The sequence below is a fragment of the Diprion similis genome, chromosome 6 (genome assembly GCF_021155765.1).
Source record: "Diprion similis isolate iyDipSimi1 chromosome 6, iyDipSimi1.1, whole genome shotgun sequence".
NCBI classification, from domain to species: domain Eukaryota; kingdom Metazoa; phylum Arthropoda; class Insecta; order Hymenoptera; family Diprionidae; genus Diprion; species Diprion similis.
Window position 1 is genome coordinate 12,024,367 of NC_060110.1, and position 22,542 is coordinate 12,046,908.

The 22,542-nt window shown below is 40.7% G+C and overlaps 2 protein-coding genes across 4 annotated transcripts in view; one reads left to right on the forward strand and one right to left on the reverse strand.

Annotated features, from left to right (window-relative positions):
* The first annotated feature begins 2,163 nt into the window (after window positions 1-2,163).
* Window positions 2,164-5,620, forward strand: LOC124407604 (out at first protein). Its single transcript, XM_046883899.1, has 4 exons — window positions 2,164-2,444; window positions 2,522-2,635; window positions 3,215-3,533; window positions 4,066-5,620. Exons 1-4 carry the CDS (start codon window positions 2,346-2,348, stop codon window positions 4,374-4,376), a joined length of 843 nt encoding a protein of 280 aa, XP_046739855.1. The 5' UTR covers window positions 2,164-2,345; the 3' UTR covers window positions 4,377-5,620.
* A 1,793-nt stretch (window positions 5,621-7,413) lies between these two features.
* LOC124407578 (probable serine/threonine-protein kinase DDB_G0267686) overlaps window positions 7,414-22,542 on the reverse strand; it is a 29,759-nt gene continuing 14,630 nt past the window's right edge. For all 3 annotated transcript variants that reach the window (XM_046883851.1, XM_046883850.1, XM_046883847.1), the window contains exons 4-8: window positions 14,261-14,483; window positions 11,672-11,961; window positions 10,893-11,107; window positions 9,938-10,232; window positions 7,414-9,852 (exon numbers count right to left, since the gene is read on the reverse strand). In XM_046883851.1, the coding sequence (XP_046739807.1) occupies window positions 9,278-9,852; window positions 9,938-10,232; window positions 10,893-11,107; window positions 11,672-11,961; window positions 14,261-14,483 (1,598 nt within the window). In that variant the 3' untranslated portion in view covers window positions 7,414-9,277. The remainder of the gene's footprint in view (window positions 9,853-9,937; window positions 10,233-10,892; window positions 11,108-11,671; window positions 11,962-14,260; window positions 14,484-22,542) is intronic.

A 22,542-nucleotide genomic window follows, 5' to 3' on the forward strand; every position in this document is an offset into this window, starting at 1 on the left:
CCTGTAACATTCGCGATAATGTAATTAGGGCTAATTGGCAATTGGCCGCGACGATGGCACAAAAGGCGATCTTTTTTCCCGAGAAAACAAATCATTCTCCCGCTCTCTTCATCCAGCTCGCATGCATTATGGATCCTGTAATCCTGACGTATTCGCGCTGGGTCCAGCACACTCAGATATGAAGTCTGAGTGGGCGTTACGTCGAAGTCAGCCTGCTTTATATTGATATTCGAGTTGTACCAGGCTCAGGGGTTGAAATTTTTTTCACTTTTTTCAGCGCGTGGGACGTGAATTGGGTTCAGGATATCTTGACTATCAGACGCGAGTGTCATGCGGCAATTTATTATAATACTTGTGAAGTGGCGGACGTAGAGAGGAATGAAGAGGAAATTGAAATCTCTCACCTGAAAAAATACGGGCGAGAATGCAACGACGAAACTTTTGCTTAATACAGCTCGCATCAAGTTATATATCGCGTTCCAACGCCATGATACAATTTGCATTTTCATTGGCATCGAGCAAGTTAAGGTTTAGTCGTTTATGGCATGACTTTGTTACGGGAGTTGGGTACACCTTATCACAATAGATTCTGTTATAAAGTTCGCGCGCTCATTCCATATCGACCGTCTGATCGAAACGCGTACGTCACGTTTATTGTTAATCGTATCGAGACCCTCGCTGTTTTCAAATTTGTAGAATGGGTACCATGCCACTTTCAAGTAAGAGTCGTGGTCTGAAACTGGCAGTTACATTTCGATGAAACAATAATCTAGTGAGCTCTGCAGTGCTTACATTACACGGAGACGTACATTGTCTTTGTTGAATAGCTCAGGCAATTATTGTCCAAACTATTATTGACCTGAAGCGTGAATGCTCGGAACAAAAGTTTATGAGATTTAATAGGGAAAGTAGAAATGAGAATATATATTGATATATTGAATGAATCGACGTTCCTTTCTACATTGTATGTACACGGGGTGTTTCACCGGAGAAAAAATTGATACCATAATCACGTATTTTGCTATTACTTACATTTTATAGAGTTATTACAAGAGATTACTTGACAAATAAATTTTACTTTGATTACGGGATTTTAAGATCTCATATTATGAAATTTCCTCGTGATTTCTAAAGTTTCATATGATTTTTTAAGATTACGAAACGCCGTCGAGTTTGCTACCTTGCCCAGTATTTGCATCGATAACGCGCGATGCACTTTGCGATAAACGTTATTTGTTGTTATCGCTTGCGGTGAAAATAGTCTTATGCATGGGAACTTGGAAACGAGAAGCCCCGTAAGCAAGACGTAAATTTCCCAACGATCGGAACCAGAACCATCAATTATTTCACGTAGATGTGTATACGTAATTGGCATCTAACAGACCCTGCAAACGTGGGCTGCAAATAACAAATTATCCTTGTACGCCTACTCAAAAACTTAGAAACTACCGTTTCAGTCACCAGCGACAAGCAAAGTTGCTTATAGATTTATTGTGAATAGTTGTTTTCTACAATTTTGTAGAATTCATTTATATTCTCATAATCGGACGACACTTGTGAATTCTACTTCATATTGAACTTGGAATTATAGAACAACGTGTCTGACTGTTTTACATAAGCAATAAATTAATCAAGCGAGTTTAAGGAAATTTAGTTCTTTGCATCAGGGTATTTTTAAAACACGATTGTCGTCTATTCCAGTAGACTGATTCATCAAAAAATGAATTCTATACAAGTATTTCAAACAGAATGTTTAAGATTCAAAAATTAATTTGAATCTCTGGTTTACAAATTGAATATACCAGTAGAAAGACATCTAAAAACTAAATAGTTTAGAATATTATAGCAACTTTCATTAATCGAAAGACTGTGTAAAAAAAATTTTTACCTTCGATTTCACAAGCATAGTCTGAAAAATTGTTCACGAGCATAGAAGCAGTTTTGAATATGCGCGCCAAATCTAGTTGCTCCTATCTTCGCACAGATGGCGCCACGGTCAGTACAATAATTGAGTGGTAACGTCGTGGGGATTTTGAAGTTCGAAGTTCGAAGTTCGAAGTTCGAGCTGCCTCTGGCTGGTGTCACTGCTCGTGGCTGTGATTCCAGGAAAATGGGTGGCTCGTGCCAGTGAGGTTTTGGAGCATTTTGGAGTCTGGAGTTTACATAAATAAAATAAAAAAATGAAGTGTAGGAAATGTTAAAATTAGAGATTCGTCAATTGTTTGAAATGATCTCACTGTATTAACGAGTTTTCGGCCGATGCAACAATCGTTACGAAGACATCACCGCGTCCCTTGGGATGCGGCGCTCCTCGTATTAGTTTTCAACTCCAATTACTCAACAAAATGAAGACGTTTGGTGAAATAGCACTGGTGTGTATCGCGGTGCTGCAATGCCTCTGCGGTGTTTGCATGCCACATTTATTGATAAACGTCAGGAACCAGGTAATTGCACGCATTTTATTAATTTGCTTGTTACTTTAGTCGACTCCAAAGAGATAACCTAAAACATACTTTTTCAGGGTGGAGATATCCTCCTAGAGACGATCTCCTCCAACGTCACTGACGATACTATAAGCCTTGAGTTCCAGAGATCCGATGGCACGCTGGTCACTCAGCTCGTAGATTTCAGAAATGTGAGTTAGCTGTTCGCAGATTTTCTTTGATTTCTTATGGTTTTATATAGTTTATCGCAGTTCCCATCGCATTTGATCAGTCAAGTTATTCTTCTATAACCAAAATTTGAATGAGAATAGAAATTGATCATGACTAACGAAGTTACGGAATGAAAATGACGAACCGAAAAGTTTGAAATGAGGTGAATTGCTTTACCTGCTTTGCAATTTCTTGATTGGTGCATTTAAGTCAATTGTCATTCAAAACCTATTGCTACCTAGAAATTGTTGAAGTTGATAAATTTTACAATCAGGAATCTACCCTTGAAACTGTTCCTCTATATCTGAGTCAAATTTCACAGGAAAATATTCTAGCTCTGTTTTAGCTGATCCCTGATGACGTAAGATTTCGATTAAGCTCAGTGTAATTGATTGCTAGATAAGAGAAATTACAGATAAAGCTGTAGCATAAGAAATTAACCAAGGTCAATTTAATTAGGCTCAGATTCTTACGACAGATCAGTATCGTCCATTTTTGACAATCTATATCTTTATTGCACTTATTTTCATCTGAACCGAGTGTCTGATTTTGATCTGCAGGAGGTGCAGGTGATAAAAGCTTTGGTACTAGGGGAGGAGGAACGTGGGCAAAATCAGTATCAAGTCATGTGTTTTGTCAATCATTTCTACAAAATGGATTTTATATCGTCCGATGCAATGTCCAAGCTGAGGCAAAAAAATCCTGGCACAATTCGCATTGCCGAAGAGGATAGAGGTCACAGCAACTATACTATGGATTTGTTTCTCGACGTATCCAAATCCGGCGTCATCTCTAAGCATGTTGCTACTTTATGCGCAGAAGCTGCTGACACGACTTACACGAGAAACGATGATCTAAAACAGTGGGTGCAAAGACCTGGTGAGTAATCGTTTCAATATATGCTTTGAAAATTTCACGATCTCTAATCAATCGACAAGTTTTTCTAGTGGCATTTTAAACTTGGAAACTCAGGAAATTTCTAACTTAAGTCATTTCTGAAAGTTGAGAAAAATACAAGGATTTTCGCACATTCTTCTCAATGTGACATGAATTTTTTTTCCTCAAAGTTAGAAAGATTGAAAAAAATTTTCAAAAATTCTTTCAATCGCAATTGAAATTCTCTTCTACATCTGATTCCTTGCGATTCAATAAACGCTATATTTTATCTGATGTTCTTAGTTCATCCATCCTCGTAATTGCCATTATGATGAATCTGAAACACGGAAAGGTTTAAATTTTTTTTTCGATACGCTGAAATATGATAGACTGAATTTAAGTAAATTCATGCAATAGTGCATGAACTATGCAGTTTTGGTGAAATATACCACGCTATTAGATTCCCAAGCAATATCCCCATTTCATTTCCTTTGATAATTCTGAGAAAAAGACGGTAATATTGATCAATTGTCAGGTTCTTCGGAAGCAGCCCTTATGGCAACAGCGCGTAACTTCACGACTACCCCAGCCACACAGCAGGTGGGGAATGAGTCGAAACCTGCATCACTGCCCAAATGTGCAGATACGTCAAATTTATGGGCGCCGTGCACTTGTTCGTTAGAACTATGTATAGGCTGGTATCCGTGCGGACTGAAATTCTGCAAGGGTAAAGGTGACGGTAAAAAACCAGCGAGTTCTTACCGCTGCGGAATCAAAACATGCAAGAAGTGTTTCATATTTTCGTACTATTCGCAATTGAAGCAGAATTGTTTGTGGGACGAATGACATCTGCTAGCGTAATAGCTTTAATTTCTACACATCTATTTAGGTCGTAACACTTAAGGCTACATTCACACCAAATAAAGTCTGACGAAAACTGCCTTTGTAGGAATAGGTGGGCCTCTTATCTTCAACGCAAAAAATAACGAAATATATAACAGCAGCGTCGAAACTCATCCGAAGTTTTGTATCCAGTTGGTAAAAGTTTTTATTTCTGTTCTTCATTCAGTCAGGTTGTCTTGTTAAAAGTATTTATTTCAATTGAGGGTGAGGCCTTCATTATAATTGGGCGGTAATTATCCTTGCCATTTGAAATTCCCTCTAAATATTTTGGTGTGAATTCAGCGTAAAAAGATCCAAAGAAGTGTGCTGAATATTCGCCAAAGATTAGTACTATTCTGATATTTGCACGCAGTCATTTGTTAAATATCAAAAAAATAATCCAGAGTGATGAATCTTTCGCTTGGAAGTATCCCAAGGATACATTGAGGACACCATATCACGTGATTGTAGTATATTAATTGATTCGTGCCGTCTTATAAATGGTGCTCTCTCTATTTTGTTCAGAATTTTGAATGGCGTTCAGTAATGCTTCGGTTACTGGTTTGGTACAGTATCCAGTTCCTGATGTATCCGGGTTCGAAGCTACGATTGATGCAAAATGTTTGATCGAAATCAAAGTATTGCGCAATAAGGATGCTTCAATTTTATCTCTGTGGTAACTCTTTGAAAAATGGTCTATGGCAATATTTTGCTGGGCGCTGTTAGACTCTTTTGCTAGTGGTTTGACCTAAGATTGTACATAAATCAACTAGTTAAATAGTTACCTCGCATAAAATGTTGAGTATGTGATTGAAAATCAATTTTGATCATTTTTCGCAACGACTTTTTTCATTCAGTTTCATTGAATGGATTGATTGATAATTCTCTTCCCGTATTTTGACATTCGTAAGTTATCGGATTGACACAATAAGTATACACAGAAAGGACCAATGTGACTTTTCACAAACACATTCCAAATGTATTTTAAAATTAATGTACGCTTTGTGCTAAAAAGTAGGTTCACGAATTTTATTATTTTGACCAGACTTGGGGTGAAATTTACATCATCTCAATGCAGCTTTTCATGTGAATGTTATTTATTTTGCTATTTGATAGGGTCTATACTTTTTTCGTTTTCAATATGATAAGAATGCAAGATAGATAAATCTTGCAAGTATATAATTTAAAACATTTGGTGCACTATTTAGTTTTATGTTTTCATTGAAATTAATTGTACCTTTGATAATTTTATTATTTTCATATTTATCACTAAATAACCGTTGTCCAAGAGCCAAAATACTTGCCTTTGATTTGAATACTTAATTTAAGTAACTGCTCTCTGAGAATGTGAATTTACTTGAAAATCGATAGAAATACTCTTAGCTTACATTGAAATGTTCAAACCCCTTTTATACTCTCTAATTGACATTCCGAATCATGAAATAATAAATATTAGTGATCACAACAGTAGTATTCCTCGCTGCATTATTCATGCCATTCCAATTTTCAGTCATTCATATCGACACACGTATACGTATTTTTAACGATATTTAATAATTATCCCTATTATTTAATTCGCAGTGGGAGAGCTATCAATCCATTTAAATGATATCTATACTTAAAATCACTTTCTACACCAAAAAACTGCCATAGATATTTATGATTGTGTACTGCGATTCGAATAATCGATGCTGTATATTATAATAATTAATTTTAACAAAGCCTTGAATTGAGACAGCGGGTGAGGTACCTATTTTAGCTATCTAACTACATTAACGACACGTGTTTTTCTCAAGTGTAGCACAGCTCACTGGGATTAAATAAGACAATAGGTGCAATTGAAATTGTTGATGCTTTACTTTTACGTTTACTGAAAATTTTTTCATCGCGACACCGTTGCGGTCTGTGATGGTATTCAAATCCTCCCCGACTTTTTATTTACACGTATTGTAAAAAAATAACAATACCTTAGTTGAAATTGATGAAATGTTCTCTTTTGTAATCGAGATTTCTTTACTATTCGTGATTCTGTACGAGGAAACTATTCCGATATACATGAATCGTAATTCACGAATTGCGCTTTGAGTATCATGAATGGTCAGTCAATAGACAAGTTAGCTTTAAAAATATTAAACGAAAGCGTCGCTATAATTCTGGCTGTCACTTTGGGCAACGATGAACATGTCTCGACAGTGTTGAACTTAAAAAACGTGAGAGAAAAATGATGACATTATTTGTATGTATATAAAAACCAATAGAGTAACGCAGTTAGGGACTATAATGGATAATGAAGAAAAATAATCATAACAATAATAATAGAAATAGTAATATTACGTAATAGCTGAGCTAAATTTTACACAACGTTATAACGGTATAACTACTAACTGTAAAGTATGAGTATACAATTGGAACTTCCAGTGATAAATCGTAGTTCTGTGTATATATATGTGCGATACGGAGAAAATATTCACTGGAAAAATTAATATTTATGTAGGTATATGTATAATATACTATGTGCCGTACCTTAATGTCGGGGTACGAACACAGTGTTAATTTTTAACATTACGTTTCTTTTCATCACTGCAAAGTAAAATTTATCGGTATACAAGATCAAATTACGAAAAGTTATATTTATTGTATAACACTACATCACCATGTTTTATGCTTTGCATATAATGTTGTAATTATATATACATATTTTTATATACATATATTATATTTAATAAAAAGAATAACTAGAATTTTTTCTCTGCAGCCTTGTGAACTGCCCAAACTAGATTCCCCCCGTGTATGCGTCGTAATGATATAGAAACATCGGAAAGTTTGATTGATACAATTACGGAAACGCAATAATTTTTCAACGCAACTGTAAATTATTGGAAATTTCAGTGACGTGTTTCAGTTTACTCACGAAATTGAATTAGATATATACTACTTCTGTTGGTAATTCTTTTGAAAAAAATGATATATATATGATTTGATATTTTTGACGACATCTCATTTAATACATGGGTGTAAGAAAAATTTGACACGCGCGTATATGCTCGGTGAAAATATTATTTATTTTTTTAAAATACAGTATATATTGTAAAATCTACGCATGCCTCGTTTTCGTACATAATTATCAATCTAGTACAGCGTCTAATTTTTGTCTAACAATCTTTTCTCTATATATGTATATCTAGGTATATTTTTTACTTTACTTATAATTATAATAAGATTTTAGCGAAACCGCAGTTCAAACCAGACAACTCATGCTACCGATGGGCGACAATCAGTTCACAGAACTTGCAGTTAGTCACGTTAGTCGTTCATGAATGCGTAAATTGAAGTAAACCAACATGGCCGAATTGTGGAGTGATATTGCAAATGAGTACTCGGAAGCTTGCTTCCGCGCTCAGTAATAGGAAAAACCCAAGGATTACAGCAGTTGTACAAAAGTTGATGATTCCTGGCTGTCAGAAATCGAATCAAGTATTCATTCGAGCATTTCAAGTCGTCATTTCCGCGAACACTTTGTTTCCTTTTAATAAATTATTCGACCAACAAAGAATCGAATTATACTGAATTTTGAGAATTAGTATGATATACATTCTGTATATGAAACACTGAATTCGTAGTAAAAGCCACAGTTTGCCGAGCATAGAAAATATGATATATTACGAATAAATGTTTGATTCATACCTAAGAATGTTTCCTAGCACTATTTTCCGTCCTTCAAATTCTGGCAAGTTAACATTTGATTCGCTGTGCTGATTCGTCATTTCGAATATATCAGTCTATAAGAATATGGGTTGTACCAATTTTTTTTACCGCCCATTACCGAATTTCATCGTGCGAAAAACAGTGCGCGAGAGACAATCATAGCAGAAAAAATGTCTACCTGTATCACAATTATATATATGAAAGATTTTATTCAATTTTTCATCCATTCTTTTCTTTTCTAATAGTTTAGCTTTCCCGATCATTGCGTACAGTCTATATAAGTATCTTCACTTTGCATTTTAATTTCACACTAATAACAACAACAACAACAACAATAATAATAATAATGATGATGATAATAATAATAATAATAATAAGATTACGAGGGATATATGTATAGGTGTTTTATTTTATAAGAATAATTCTAGCTAATGATTTGATCATAACTTCGTTTAATTAGTGCTAATACTACTTACCAGAATGAAACAATCGATATATAGATGAATATAAATCAGGGCCGTTGCCGTGGCTTCACTCTCCAATAACCTTTCAACTTTTGTACAATTTTCTACCAAGTTTTGTGGCTCAAGGATCGAGCTCCACTCATTGCATTATCCTCGAAAACTCTCGCCTCGAGGTTGAGGTCACGCTGTCGTTTCTAATCTGTAAATGGGTTACGCGTACTTTCCACCAATCGTAGCGGCATGTTACATGCTCGATCTAACAAACATGACGAGAAAATTGTCAGCGTATCAATTTGCATGAATTCCGTGATTGTAGCACAAACTTAATGGAAAATTCAGTAAAATTACAGCAATGACCAACCTGTAGTGCCGACAGCGGTGGAAACAAGGTCACATCCAATTTTTGACGAAGCTGAATCAGGGGAAGAAGAAAAAGAAGAAGAAGAAATAATCAAAAAGTCAGTCATTTTGCTTTTCAGAACTATACCTGTACTCTTTCTATTTCGTATCACCCAATGCTTTTTTCAATCTATTCGATTTTTTTCCTGTTCAGACCAATCCACATGCCTTCGAAATTCTGACGTCAGCGTAAACTTTGATGACAATTAGAATATAAAATGTACCAAACATGATCCGTTTCCCACAATGCATCAAGTTCGTTCTGAGTCCGTGACCAGACTAAAAAATTTATAGAACCTAACTACTGTAGCATGTCTTGCGAACGTCAGCCAGAATAACGCTAAAATCATCATCTGACTTTGAAACGTGTTCCACACTTTGATTTTGTTGAGAAATTTGCTGTTGTTGTTGCTGCTGGTGCTGCTGCTGTTGCTGTTGTTGTTGCTGTTGTTGCTGCTGATGCTGATGGTGCTGGTGTTGTTGTTCGTTGTATTTAGCAGCTTCCATGTTCTGGTGATACTGCTCCATCGAATGTCCGATACTGACGCTAGAGCATTGGTTATCCTTATTTTGATCGTCAACAACGCATTGGGCGTTGGAGAGATCTAGTTGGCTTTGCTGGGGTGCATAGTACCGCAAATCGCTAGCATAGTTGTGATTATTGTCCATAAGATTTTGGGAGGATAAACTGGAATGAGCTACTGACGTCGGGTGCGGATACTTGAAATATTTTTCAAGCTGCAGGGTTTGGTCTTCTTCATCATCCCCCATGCTCGGATCCAAGTGCCCCATAATCACTGGCTGCTGACCAGAACCGCCTTCCGACGAGTAATCTTGATGATGCGACATCTGAGAGTATCTGTGAGAGACGTCTGAAGATTTCAAAGAGAGTTAGAGTTACCGCGTTGACAGAGAACAGCCAAGTCTTACGAGTAGCAATGTGATCCGATATCTTACTTGAGCAAATATCTGACGATCCGCGTATTCCAATCGATTGTTGCCTGTTGTTGCATGGGCTGTAGTTATTTTCGACGCTAGATTGCATCGGATAATTATTCGACTTTGTCGACTGGTTATTATTGTAGTGCATTGATTGGTCATGCGGTGAAGCAACTGGTGGGTAAAATGTTCCCGTAACAGATCCAACGTTCTCAAAACCTGATCGCAGTTTGTTGCATGATACCATCATTCCATTGGCTATTCCGATCGCTGCTATATTCGAAGTTTGCCTTTCGAAATTCAGGTAGCTCACCTGCTTGAAAAGAAGTTGCATATTTACATTCTGGGTAACATGTCATAAGCCAGGTTAATATATTTCCATGATTTGTACTTGGACTTGTATGCAATGGTGGTAAGTTGGAGACAAAAAAGAAGTTCATTTTTCACGAATCAATGCTGGGTGCGCCTTCAGCAGGTCAAATTGCGTCGGAAATGCAAATAGTTAAATATGCGATGCATAGCCATTGAATGCTAGACTCATTCACGGATCATTGAGCAGTCGCGGAACGGTTGTGGCTGACTAATCAGTGCGCACACTGCTGTCTACTGAATGAACTATTTTCCAACTAACTTCAGCTCCAACTGGATCCCGGCTACTTAAAAACGCGCTTTGAACGACTATTGCAACGATCTGGATGCAGAGTTATATCGAAAATAGTTTCAACATGTCATTGTCAATACTTGACCACAGTAGTGCGAAGAGTGCAGCTAGGTCAGACCTTGATATAAAAATCGGCTCTTTGTTCAGCCGAAAACTTTGCTCCTTATGATAATATACCAGTTTAACCTTCCTAATGACGCACCTCGATTCGCGGTCCCAGTATAAACTAACCAAACTTTACGCTTCGGAATTGATAGTTAGGAACGTATGATTATCAATATATTAAGGCAAGGATACTAATGCGATACGTACTGATTTCTTGTATGTCAGAGTATCCGTGTAGATGCCAGTGTTTTGGCAGGATGATATGTTGGCAACGCTGTGAGCGGGATGTAATTGACTGTCCCCACTCATGAAAGCATATCGCTGCTTTGCCTGTTCATGATCGTTGTGCTGCTTGGATGTGCCCTCCATTAAGTCTCTCTCTGGGTCTGCATTTTGCGCCGAAGAAAGGTGTGTCCCTTCGCCTACGAGCAAAATACACTTCATTTACTGCACTCGTCATGTTATAAATAAAAATTAGCCATGGAAACACGTGGATGGATACGTATAGTTATAACAAAAGTAGCCGAGCATGGTGCAAGTGCATTTTCAATGAAAATCTTGAATACTCTGGAAAGAGTTGCCAGTTTTAAAATACGGTTGCACCCATTGACTTGTAACGCGTCTGTGTTTTACGAATGAGTCTGCAGTTTAATCAGTGTTACCAAAAACTGTAAAAGGAGCAACCGGCTCGTTCCATTTGAAAGTTACCATTATATATATTGCAATTTATATTCAATTTGCTGCATGAATATTTATGCCACCATTAATTACCATATATACCGTTAACATACCGAGTCGTAGGTACTTTCTTTTGAACAGAACTACCGTGTTGACCCTTCGATTCGTAGGCATAATTTGTGAATTTGATGGATAAAAAAATCGGCAAAATTCACAAGTATAAATATCTTTTCTCAATCAATCTATCGATGATCCTAAAATTAGAGATCAATGACGTGAGTACCGTAAATGAAACTTGCTATTGTTACCATCTGGTTCGGGACTGGCGACGGGTGAAATATCCGGCGAGTGGATGATCGGTGTATAAGGACTTCCGTAGATTGAGTTATTTTCTGACTTGTACTCTTGCATTGTCTGTTGTTGCTGTTGCTGTTGCTGTTGCTGTTGTTGCTGCTGTTGCTGTTGCTGTTGCTGTTGCTGTTGCTGTTGCTGTTGCTGTTGCTGCTGCTGTTGTTGTTGCTGATGATAGAGAGATGCGATAGGCGAATGTCCTCCCCAGGACATTTGCGGCATGTTTTGATAGCTGTCCAGTTTAGACCTGAAATGCAGATTATTTCGTTTCAAGGGTCCGTCGTTGTCGCGAAGAAATTATCGCGCCGTTTCATGCGTCTCGTGCGATACCGCAGTGCATATAGAGCTGCAAAACAGCGTTATCACAGATTATTTATCGAGCGATTGCGAGCAGATATCGCGGTTCGTTATTGGCCGTCACAAGCAGCTAGTGTAACATGAACGGCTGGGTTATCTCAAGGAAAATAGCGTCGAGCAAAGTCTACGTGGTCAGAGACTATCCCTGATCGTTAGTTTTCTCCGTAGGACTGCGCCTTCTCACCAGCCTGAGGAGTTCGTTCCATCGGCGATAACGCGTTTACGGCGTGAAAGCAGTGGATAGATATAACAACACGCACGTTGAACGCCAGTGCTACCCAATCTCTGGAGGAACAGGTACATGCACGTGCATCGTCCTCTCGTCCACTTTGCAGAAGTATGAGGCGGGCACTGTGCTCACCTCAACCAGCTGGCGTGTAAGTTACCCACTTACTGGGACCCCGGTTATCGCGGTGTCGACCATCAAGCGACACCTCAAGCTTGTCTGAATTGGCTATAATGCTTATATTTCGAGGGAGGTCGTGTGGCTCTGCATTAAACAACCATTGCAACTCAATACAACTTATCCTAGGATCACTTTGCGAGACTTTATGGTTCTATGGTTAGATTTTGTTGTAGTAGTGGCTGGTTTTTTTTTTGTACATGCAATTACCATACCCATTGCGATTTGGAGCGATGGGTGTATGTTCACAAATTTCTCGATGCATCAAGGCAGATACATAAAATGTCTCAATTCCACTCAACGCAATCGCCAGTTGGTATTTTACGCATATCGTGATTCCTTATGGTGCTGCCTTACTGTATTTTTAACGAACTGTACCGGATTTCAAAACCGTTTCAGCAAGAAGCAAATCCCTTTGTGGGCTGATTAATCTGTCTAATTACACTGGCCTGTGAAATATAACTTTTAATTTCCCTCCTCAGGTAATAATGCTTTTTTTTTTTAGGTATTTAGGTATGTTGAATTGAAATATAGCGCCAGTGTTTTTTACAGTACGTCGAGATTTAATTTTATTCAAGATATGCATATTTTTGCAGATTTTTAAATAAATTTTTCATGAAAAAAATGTATAATGAATACAAAACTGAATGTTTAGGTATAAAATAAACAGTGTTAGTTTTCAGCAAGACTTAAGAGACGAATCAAAAAGATTTATGATATCTTTTTGTACTTTCTTGAAAACTCCTGTTCAATATTTTCTCCTGTACTCAAGTGACTCTAATATGTTTAAAATCACGATAAACAACAACTAGTGAGGATAGATGAATATTTAAATGTCAACACTACCATTAATACAAATATTTAACACAACAATTGGATAATACTAAGAGGACATAAAAAAAACTCTCTCAAAAATTTACGTGATGGAAATTTTTAAATATTTTATTTCACAGATTCGTACCTAATACCTACCAAAATTATTATTCACAATCAGTTTTGTGGGGAAAAAAAATCATCGCAGGCCTGTGTTATTAAGCAATTTTGAATTTTCAACGAAACTCAACCTTCTTGGAATTTCGAATACAGACAGCGAACTAGTGCAGTTCTTAGGTTTGAAGTGAAACAGTGATAAAAATTCGCATGCGCGACCCGATTTGAACGGACCGAAGTCCATGCACGGAAAGACTTGTACCTTGCAAAGAAAAGTTGTCGAACCTTATACGAAATCGTAGTTCGCAAAGTGCGATATTTTCACACATCCTTTCTCATACGCTTAGTATTGTACTGCAAAGTCTTGACGAATGGGCGGATGCAGGGTTGCGCGGGGGAGGCTCGCCGCAGTTAGGGAATCATGAGGCAATTCGCAATCTTTCGTTTCACAATCGTTTCCCACGTCGTCGGTCGAGGAATGGAACGTACGAGTACGTAAGACCTAAGAGTGTAAGAAACCATCGCGAGGAGGAAGTTGATTCCAAAAGGATTGCCCGAGTGCTCTGCATGCAATACAAATGGCAAAATTCACGGTGCGTTAGTCGCGTCTGCATTCCGAGCCTGACGAAGCATGCGCCGAAAAACCCGAAACACCCCGCCGATAACGAATTTATACGAGGTATCGAGAGGTGACATCGCTCCCCGAAGAAGTTAAAACAAACACACGCACACCGTTCCGACATGTATATACCTACCTGAGATTTATGCCCACTCCATCAATCAGTCTCTCGATTTTTTGTTACGCCAGATCTGTCGCTCGGCCGACGAGAGAAAATTCATTTTTATATATACTCACATGGAATGATGAATCGTGGGCCCAGCGGGGTTGGGCCTGGACCCAGGGGCGCTTGTTGCGGTAGGTGGCGAGGCCGGGGCCCCCGGGGCTCGCTTTGCGTGTTTTCTGCGACGTGGTCTGTACTTGTAGTTCGGATGTTCCTGCATGTGTATCACTCTCAACCTCTCCGCTTCCTCGACGTAAGGCCGCCTGTCCTGCGGCGTAAGGCCCCGCCATTTCTTTCCTTAAAAATCAAACCGTAAGATGAGTCCATAATTAATTGTCTCTGCATGAGATCTATCGCGCTGATTGTACGCGAAAAATAGAGACATTCTTAACACGTCTTTCACGAGGGGATGATTCTCTTCATGCTGATCACGATACGCGATAGCTGCGCCATCGTTGGACCCTCGCGTATCTCGCAGGCTGAGAATCCTCGAAGGGAATCGGCGCGACGGCACGCGCCAAACGCTAATTGGTCGCTTCTCCATGGCACACGCATAATTATCATCAAATGCGTATAAACGACGTTCCTCCAGAGTTATCGGAAGGATGGAAAGGGCAAGGGGAACCAGCAGGAGCGAGGCGAAGAGGGGCTCCCGGGGAGTCAGCTAGGAAACACGAAGTTGGATCGGCGAGGCATCCTCGCGAGGTCCAGAGACTAACGAAGGCGGATGTGCCCATAGCTTACGAACGTTGGTTACATTCACGAGCTTGCCGGGATACGGAGGTTGCAGCGCACATGCACGAAGAGGAGAGCACACAGGCCCACGGGGGCGTAGATATGGGTGCGCCGGGCCCCCTGCATCACGGGCACGAACCATTATTTCATCTCCTTCCTTTTGTATTTCATTTCTCGCGGGACCCTCCTGCAACCCCGTGCGTGTGCAGGTTCCAGCTCTCTTTGGAGAGAGAGAGAGAAAGGGAGAGAGAGAAATAAAAATCGAAGTAACCACAGGATAGTAACAATAACGACAACGACAAAGAGAATAATCACAGTGAATCGGTTGTCGTTGTAGTTGTAGTTTGTTATAATAATGACAGCAATGATAATAATAACAATAGTAACAACAACCGACAACAACAACAACGAACAACAATAATAACGAGAAGAAGAAGAAGAAGAAGAAGAACTTTTTCCCTCCTACAACCATTTCTGTCATCTCGCTTCCTTTTTGCTCGTTTATCGAGGCGCAGCGCTACCTCGATCCTCTCTCTAAGCTCCGGTAGATTTAATATTCCTGGGCGCGCTCTCCGAGGAGCGTCACCGTCACCGTCACCCTAGCTGCGTGATTCATCCCACCCGCGCACAACGTCGGAGACGACGCAGTATAACGTTCGCCGTTCTCCGTTCTCCGTTCTCGTTAAGTATTGTAATGGCTACTAGTTTCTTCGCCCCTTCCTCCCTCCCCCTCCCCCGCCCCATTCGTGCACGATCCTTTCTTTTACTTCTTTTTCCAACCATTTTTTACATCTTCCGTTTCCCTCGCCTTGAAGAACGGAACTTGCGAGTTATATACGTAGCTTGTATATCTAGACGTCTTTTTGTAAGTTGTACGATAAATTTTACCTCGTTGTAGGTATAATGGAGGTATACAGATATGCAGATGCTTACAGGAAATGGAGAATAGAACGTCCGGCAAAAATGTAAATTCAAATTCGTTGGTATTAATTTTTTGTTGTCGACTTGGAATTAAATCGTGAATAACGCATGGCGGAAAGAAGATTGATTGATTGATTCAACCTGCGGGTCGATAAAATATAGTTCACGAATCGGGCAGTTTTGTTTTCGAACCATTTTTCGTACGTGCCTGTGTGCTTATATTATTGCATTTTTACCTGAATTCTGAAAAAGCGTGTCGATTTATTCAGCTGAAGTTTTGGTCAGAGCTGAAACTTTTCCAACTCTCATCGTCATTTTCATCTGAACTATTTAGGAGCAAATAATTTTTGTGATTTTTCAGCGAATCTTCGTACAGATTTGGTTAGAATCTTCCGAAATTTCACGAAAATTTTTACGAGTGTGTCGTAATTCGAAATTATGATTTTATGTAATGAATTATACACTCGTTAACAGGTAAAGACAATTTTTTAAACGTGATTTGATAACCGTGACACCGTTACGAGTTTTAAAAAAGTGAATCATTTCCGTCCATCCGGCTTATGATTTTTTGGTCTCTTTATGTTTCTTCTGCTTTCGAGATAAATTTTGGGTCCGATAGATCGTCGAGCAGGTCGAACGAATTGTCGTAGAGATTGGATGCTTGAGGATATAGAAACGTGTTCCTTTTTCTTCTACAATCGGCTTATCGGAATCTCGAGAATAATTAAGCTTCCCACCCACGACAGTTCCACGAGATCAGGGATACTACGTTGTGCATGGCAGCGTCTCCCGTGCTTCGTTCACATATCGGACAATCTCTGTGCATAAGCTAATTTAATAATACCAATTAGGAATTTAGTATTCCTCCGATGATTATGCGAGCCTCGATCGAAGACGCATCAAATTCCGCTCCGATAATACCCGACGACAATTTCGGAGCGCGTCGGTCCGACAGGCTGACAAACCGATCGAGAGATTGCTCCAGATCTAATTATGATTACACGCGGCTGTAAGCGTACGCGACATAATAGTAGGGATGGGTACCTACGTCAGACAATCGGCGCTGACGGCCGTTTTTCCTCTCCGTCAATATCCGATTCACACCGACGTCGCGATAGCCGAGAAATTCATTCGACGGAGAATCGACGAAGAAAAGGTACGGACCCCCCCGCTGATGCGAAATGCGACAAAGTCGCCTCCCGGGGCCCGAGGCCTGAGGCCCGAAGCCCGGGGCCCGACTGTGACGTCTTTGTCCGGCGGGAAAGCAACTGTCAAACTTGATGCGAGTGTTGTACCATCAGGCATCGTCATCCGTATACCGCAGGCGGTTTTTCCGGCTTCACCCTGTCGTACACGGGGCAGGTATGCGCCCGGGTGGCGGAGGATATGCCTTACACGTGGACCGCGAGTCGGGCTCGCGTTATGCGCGACTCCTCCCAAGTCTGAGAGCAGGCCAACAGTCCCCGCTGAGGCTTCGTGAACGCTAAACACCGACACGGGGCAACACAGCGAAGATACATCACGGGACGGGAGACGTATTATTAATGGTGACAGTGGGCGACCCAGGTTGGGCGGGGTGCTTGGGCCGCCGATGTGGGCCTCGCCGAGCCTTAGCGGGCCCATTCGCTCCTCGCTCCTCGCTCTTCGGCTACGATCTCGACCTCCAAGCTTGTTGCTCTTACCTTAACTTTTGCCCCGGTATTATCAAGAAGCCTTACGGATTCGCGCGTTTTATCTCATCGTCGTCTCTCAGCCATTCACGCCGAAAAACGAGTGAACTTCTGTACACCCCATTTGATCATTTTCAAAATTTATAAAATTATACTTTGAAAAATGAATTTACTCATATATTACACCAAAATTTTCTATCAGACTGATTCATTTTTTTTTTTTTTTTCGAAAAGAATGTAACCAAGAAAAACGTTAAACGGTAAAATACCACGCGAATTTCTTTGCTACAAAATCGTGGCGCGATTTTTATCACAAGTGTGACTTTGAATAGCGGCGGAGAGGCGGAATCAAGATCAACTTTTCACGTCGAGACCGCGTAATCCGAGTTTCGGAGTGGGAATCGCTGTGATTGTTCTTGAAGATCGCGTGCCTACTGCATTAGTTCACAATCATTGAGCACGAGGAGTGAGCCCATGGTGTCCTCGACGTATTAGTTACGTGGTAGGTATATATGTCGTACGTAGACAATAGGTGGCTGGTGTGAATCGCGAGCCGGTTAGCGAAGAATAAAATATTTTAGCGGATATTAAGTAGGTCAGCGCAGCCTGGCTTCTGGCTTCTAGCTTCTGGCTTCTAGTTTCTGGCTTCTGGCTGCCGGCTGCAGGCTGCAGGCTGGCTGCTTCCAGTAGTCAGACAACAAAGAGTGACTCGCACCGTCCGGGTGAAGAATCGGCCGAATGCATCTATACGCACACACGTGTCACCGCGCGACTCTCCGGAGGCATAAGCGGCTTGTTCGCGAGGAAGAGAACCGACGACCAGTCGATTCGCACGGAGGACTCCTGCCGACGTCCGTGATCCTAGGCGGAGAGACGGCTGAAGGTAGTCAAGCAGTCAGGCAGGCTGCAGCCTCCCGCAGAAGAGGAGAGGAGAGGAGAGATCGCCGCTCGTAAATCCCCCGCGATTTATCTCCCCATTCATTTTTTCTGACATTCAAATCCCGCGGCACCGACTCTCGGCCCGCGGCCGGGGTGAAACGCGGCTGCTGCGGGATGCGCGGGAGGCTGCACATGTATGCATGTTCCAACGTAGAGAAACGTCCGAGGACTCGAGGAGCATCGCTGTACCGGAGAGATTGAATTATCATCACATTTTCACGGAATATACAGAAGAATTTACCTCTCGGGCTGAGGTAAATAGTCGGCGTGTGTCGTAACCTCAGGGCTTCGACGATGATGGAGGAGGAGGATGAGGAGGAGGAGGTCGAGCTGGAGGTGGAGGTGGAGGTGGAGGTGGAGGCTGTCTGCAGTCCGCGGTGTGTTAGTAAGGAAGGGTGCGGCTCGGGCGCACTCCGCCTCATTACCTGGCATTCTATGCAGAGGTCTGCGCTTATGGCTTATTATTGCTTAGCTTAGCCTGCAGAGAGGAGCAAAGCTTCGTCCCTCGCCGCCGCGTCTGCCCCATCCGATCATCTCTGTCTCTTCATTTTATATGTATGCGCAATTATTGGGTCCTCTTCGCCGTCCGCCGTCCGCCCGCGCCCCGACCCACCGGATCTTGTCGCCGCCCGATCATCGGGCCCGCTAGACAGAAAAACAATTTCCAAAACCTCCGGGTCGCCCGGAGTTTCCTGCATTAACAGATCACCAAGGCAAGGTGAGCGTTTTTCAGTCCTACAAATCTCTAGATCTACGCCTTTGGAGTCTGATCTTCAAATAAAAAACATCTTCCATACCGTCAGGGTAAAATTTTTTCTCCCGAGATATTTGTTTCCGTGGTTTTGGAGACGCTTTTGACTATTGTTTCTTAGTTAATCTGAACATGTTCTTTTGCAGAGCGGTGGAATACAGAGATAAGGAAAATGTACGATAATGTTCTAAAATAGTTTCAATTTTAGGGCGTAGAAGTTTTCGAATAAATGCTCAAGAAAAAATTCAGGAAAAGCATTTGAGAAAACGAAGTTGAGACCGGTTGATCCTTCTTTATACTTCATTATAGGCCTTTGAAACTTTTGGTCGTAAAGTACAACTGATGAAATATAATGAAATATGATCCAGTTGCGCTTCTTCCATGTATAATTATTTCCATGGAAATGACGGTCGATGTAATTCGTTCGTTATTACACGTGCTGAAAATTTTAGAATGAGAAGAAAAACCGATATAATCTTCAACACCCGAAAGTATAACAAGACACCCGCAACGCAGAGCTGAGATCCATCTCCCTTGGCGCGCGTGCTTTGAGCCGCAGGGGTCGTTACTCACGTCAAATTAAATTTCTTCTCTCTTTTCGTTCTTATAACTCAGCGCTTGCTCCGTAAAGCCGAGGCCGTTAATTAACCACCGCGTCGACAGTAGGCGCTTGTAATTAGAATAATATATAGTAAGTTATGAACTCTGCAGTGACCATTGGGTATATAATATGCAGTAACCTTAAACGCGAGGCGCGTGCGTGACTTCTCTCTAATTTGCAAAATTTCATATTTCTCATAAGCGGCTACCCGAAAATTTCACCACGCTTCAATTGGTACGAAATTTATTGAATTCGCTTGAAATCGTGTCACGCAAACGTTTCAATGTCTCATCTCGACAGGACGAATGTACTCCTGCATCTTCTTAATTAAAAGTTAGGTAAAGAACAATAATCTTTTATCACCAGAGACAATGTTACAACCGAACACGAATGAAACAATATACTTACTATGTAATGTAGTAGAAATCAATCTGACCAAATTCTGACAACACGAACTAAGATATCAAGAATTTTAGAAAGGGTCTTATTATTGAAATATTTAAAATGATTCCTTCTGTTGTTTTTCTTTAGTCCGATTTCGACTTTGAGAAATCTTGCATCACAGAATAGTGAAAACGCAATCACTGCAAAATTCTTCCCAAACAATATCTGGAGATCTCTGCGGTAAACAAAATTTTTTTTTTCATCTTAAACGTTCAAATTATAAAACCTTTTCTCCAACTAACGATATCTTAGCTTGTATTATTCGAATTAGTGCATATTCATATCCGTTACGTAGTCCAGACGTTTTTTTGTTCGTGTTCATTATCATCGGTGCGAATAAAATTGCTGGATTTTTTTTTAAACACTTTTTGCCCTGTTTGTAACTTTTGTTCCAGACGGTAGGGCCCATTGATCATTAATCGATGCTGTGCAATAGTCGCACGAGTAGGTATATCACAGCTCAAATGAAATAGTAACAACTAAAAAATGACTAACTAAAAATATTGACTGAATTAAAAATGTCACACGATTGGAACAACCTCGCCAGAATTTGCTTACACTTGCAGTCCCGTAAAAAGTGGCAAAAAGTGAACCTGAAAGTCGGATTCGAGCTGCAGAATTAAACAATCAAGCGTATACTTTTGAATTTCATGACGGTGAGGCCCTCGGCCTGTAGGGCAAAACGAGCGTGTGCCACAAAGTCTGACTGACTCGTTCGAAGAACTACAGGATAATTTCTAATGTTGACACACGCCCCGAAAGAAAGACCGGCTAACGGTTGGCAATGATTAATAAAGATGCGCAGGCACGCGTGTCGCCGGATATAAGGCCCACACAGTACACCAAAGCGCCATCCAGCTTTTTATACACCCGATGTGCTCGGCCGGAGTGCAGCACTTGCGCAGCTTGCCAGCAAGTTCCTTCCAAGAGGTTTAACCACGGCTGTGAATTTGGTTCCAAAGTTGCACGCACGCACACCATCGCCCTGACGGCGGCGACGACGATGACGACGACGAAGACGACGTCGTACATACGTCGCGTTTAAAACGCGTGCGTCTGTGTGCGGCTCCGCAATACGAACGGACGGATGGACAGACGGACGAAAGGCTGGCGGGCGGATGGACGGGGAATGGACATCAGACGTACAGCACGCGCATGAATATGTAGGATGTCTGGAAAAAAGAAAAGCGGGGGGCCTCCGCGGGTGCAGGAGGCGACACCCGACGCGCATAGCAATCACCAACGCGTCATGCCAATAACATTAACCAAATCGCCTAATACACCGATTTTCTTCTGATAAACTTATAATACCGCCTGGGTGGCATGGGACCCAGAACCATGGTGACTTGCGAGGAAATATTCAGGCCTATATTCACTCATGGAGACGATTTGGAATTACTGAAATCCGAGCTTTGATCCTTATTCTTACTCTTCAAGTAAATCGCTTGGAAATTCGTTACGAGTAGAAGAACTCGAAACGTTTGGGAATCACTTGGAAATCACCGATTGCTCGCTGAAGTTATTTCTAAGAGAATGGCCTCTCGAGAGAAATATCGAAAAACTGCGATACGAGCACAATTATTTATCGCACGGACGGTTTTTCAGCAACGATTAGAACGCTCGTAACTATGCAATTTATCAAAAGCAGAAATCTTTCAGATTTCGAGAGTAAATAATTGTAGGAGATTGACATCTTTTTTAATACAAATAAAGTATGAAATCCGAGGTAGATTTTGAAGAGGAATCGGTATGCCTCCATGAATAATTTCGAATTGGTAAAATCAGCGGTACACCCGTTACAAAAAGGTGAATTTTAATCATTTGCATTAAGTAGCCTAGTTCCAGGACCTGAAACGGTGAAGGAACGAGCTCGTACATCAAGACTTTACAGGACATGTTATTTCGCGTGGAACATTACAGACACATCAAAGGCTCGGCCGAGACTCACCGGAGACTCATGGCTGTCAACCAAGCAAGTGTAAGTGTCGATACTCCGCTTACTATAGTTACGTCAAAATTATAACCGACTCATATTTATTGGTGCGAAAGAAAAGAGAAAAAGGAAAAAGGAATGAACGAGAAGAAGAAGACTAAAACTTAATCCGGAATCCCCGCTGTGAACGGGCTGAACCTTTACGCAGCGTTTACTTATGGATGTCTAGAACTTCAGAGGGTAAAAAAAGCCCACGACTGTCAAAATTTGCAATCCGTTTAAAAACATTTTAGAGATACTGCATCATAAAACTAATCGTAAATCTGATTGACTCGGGTATTTATAGATCAATTATTGTTTTC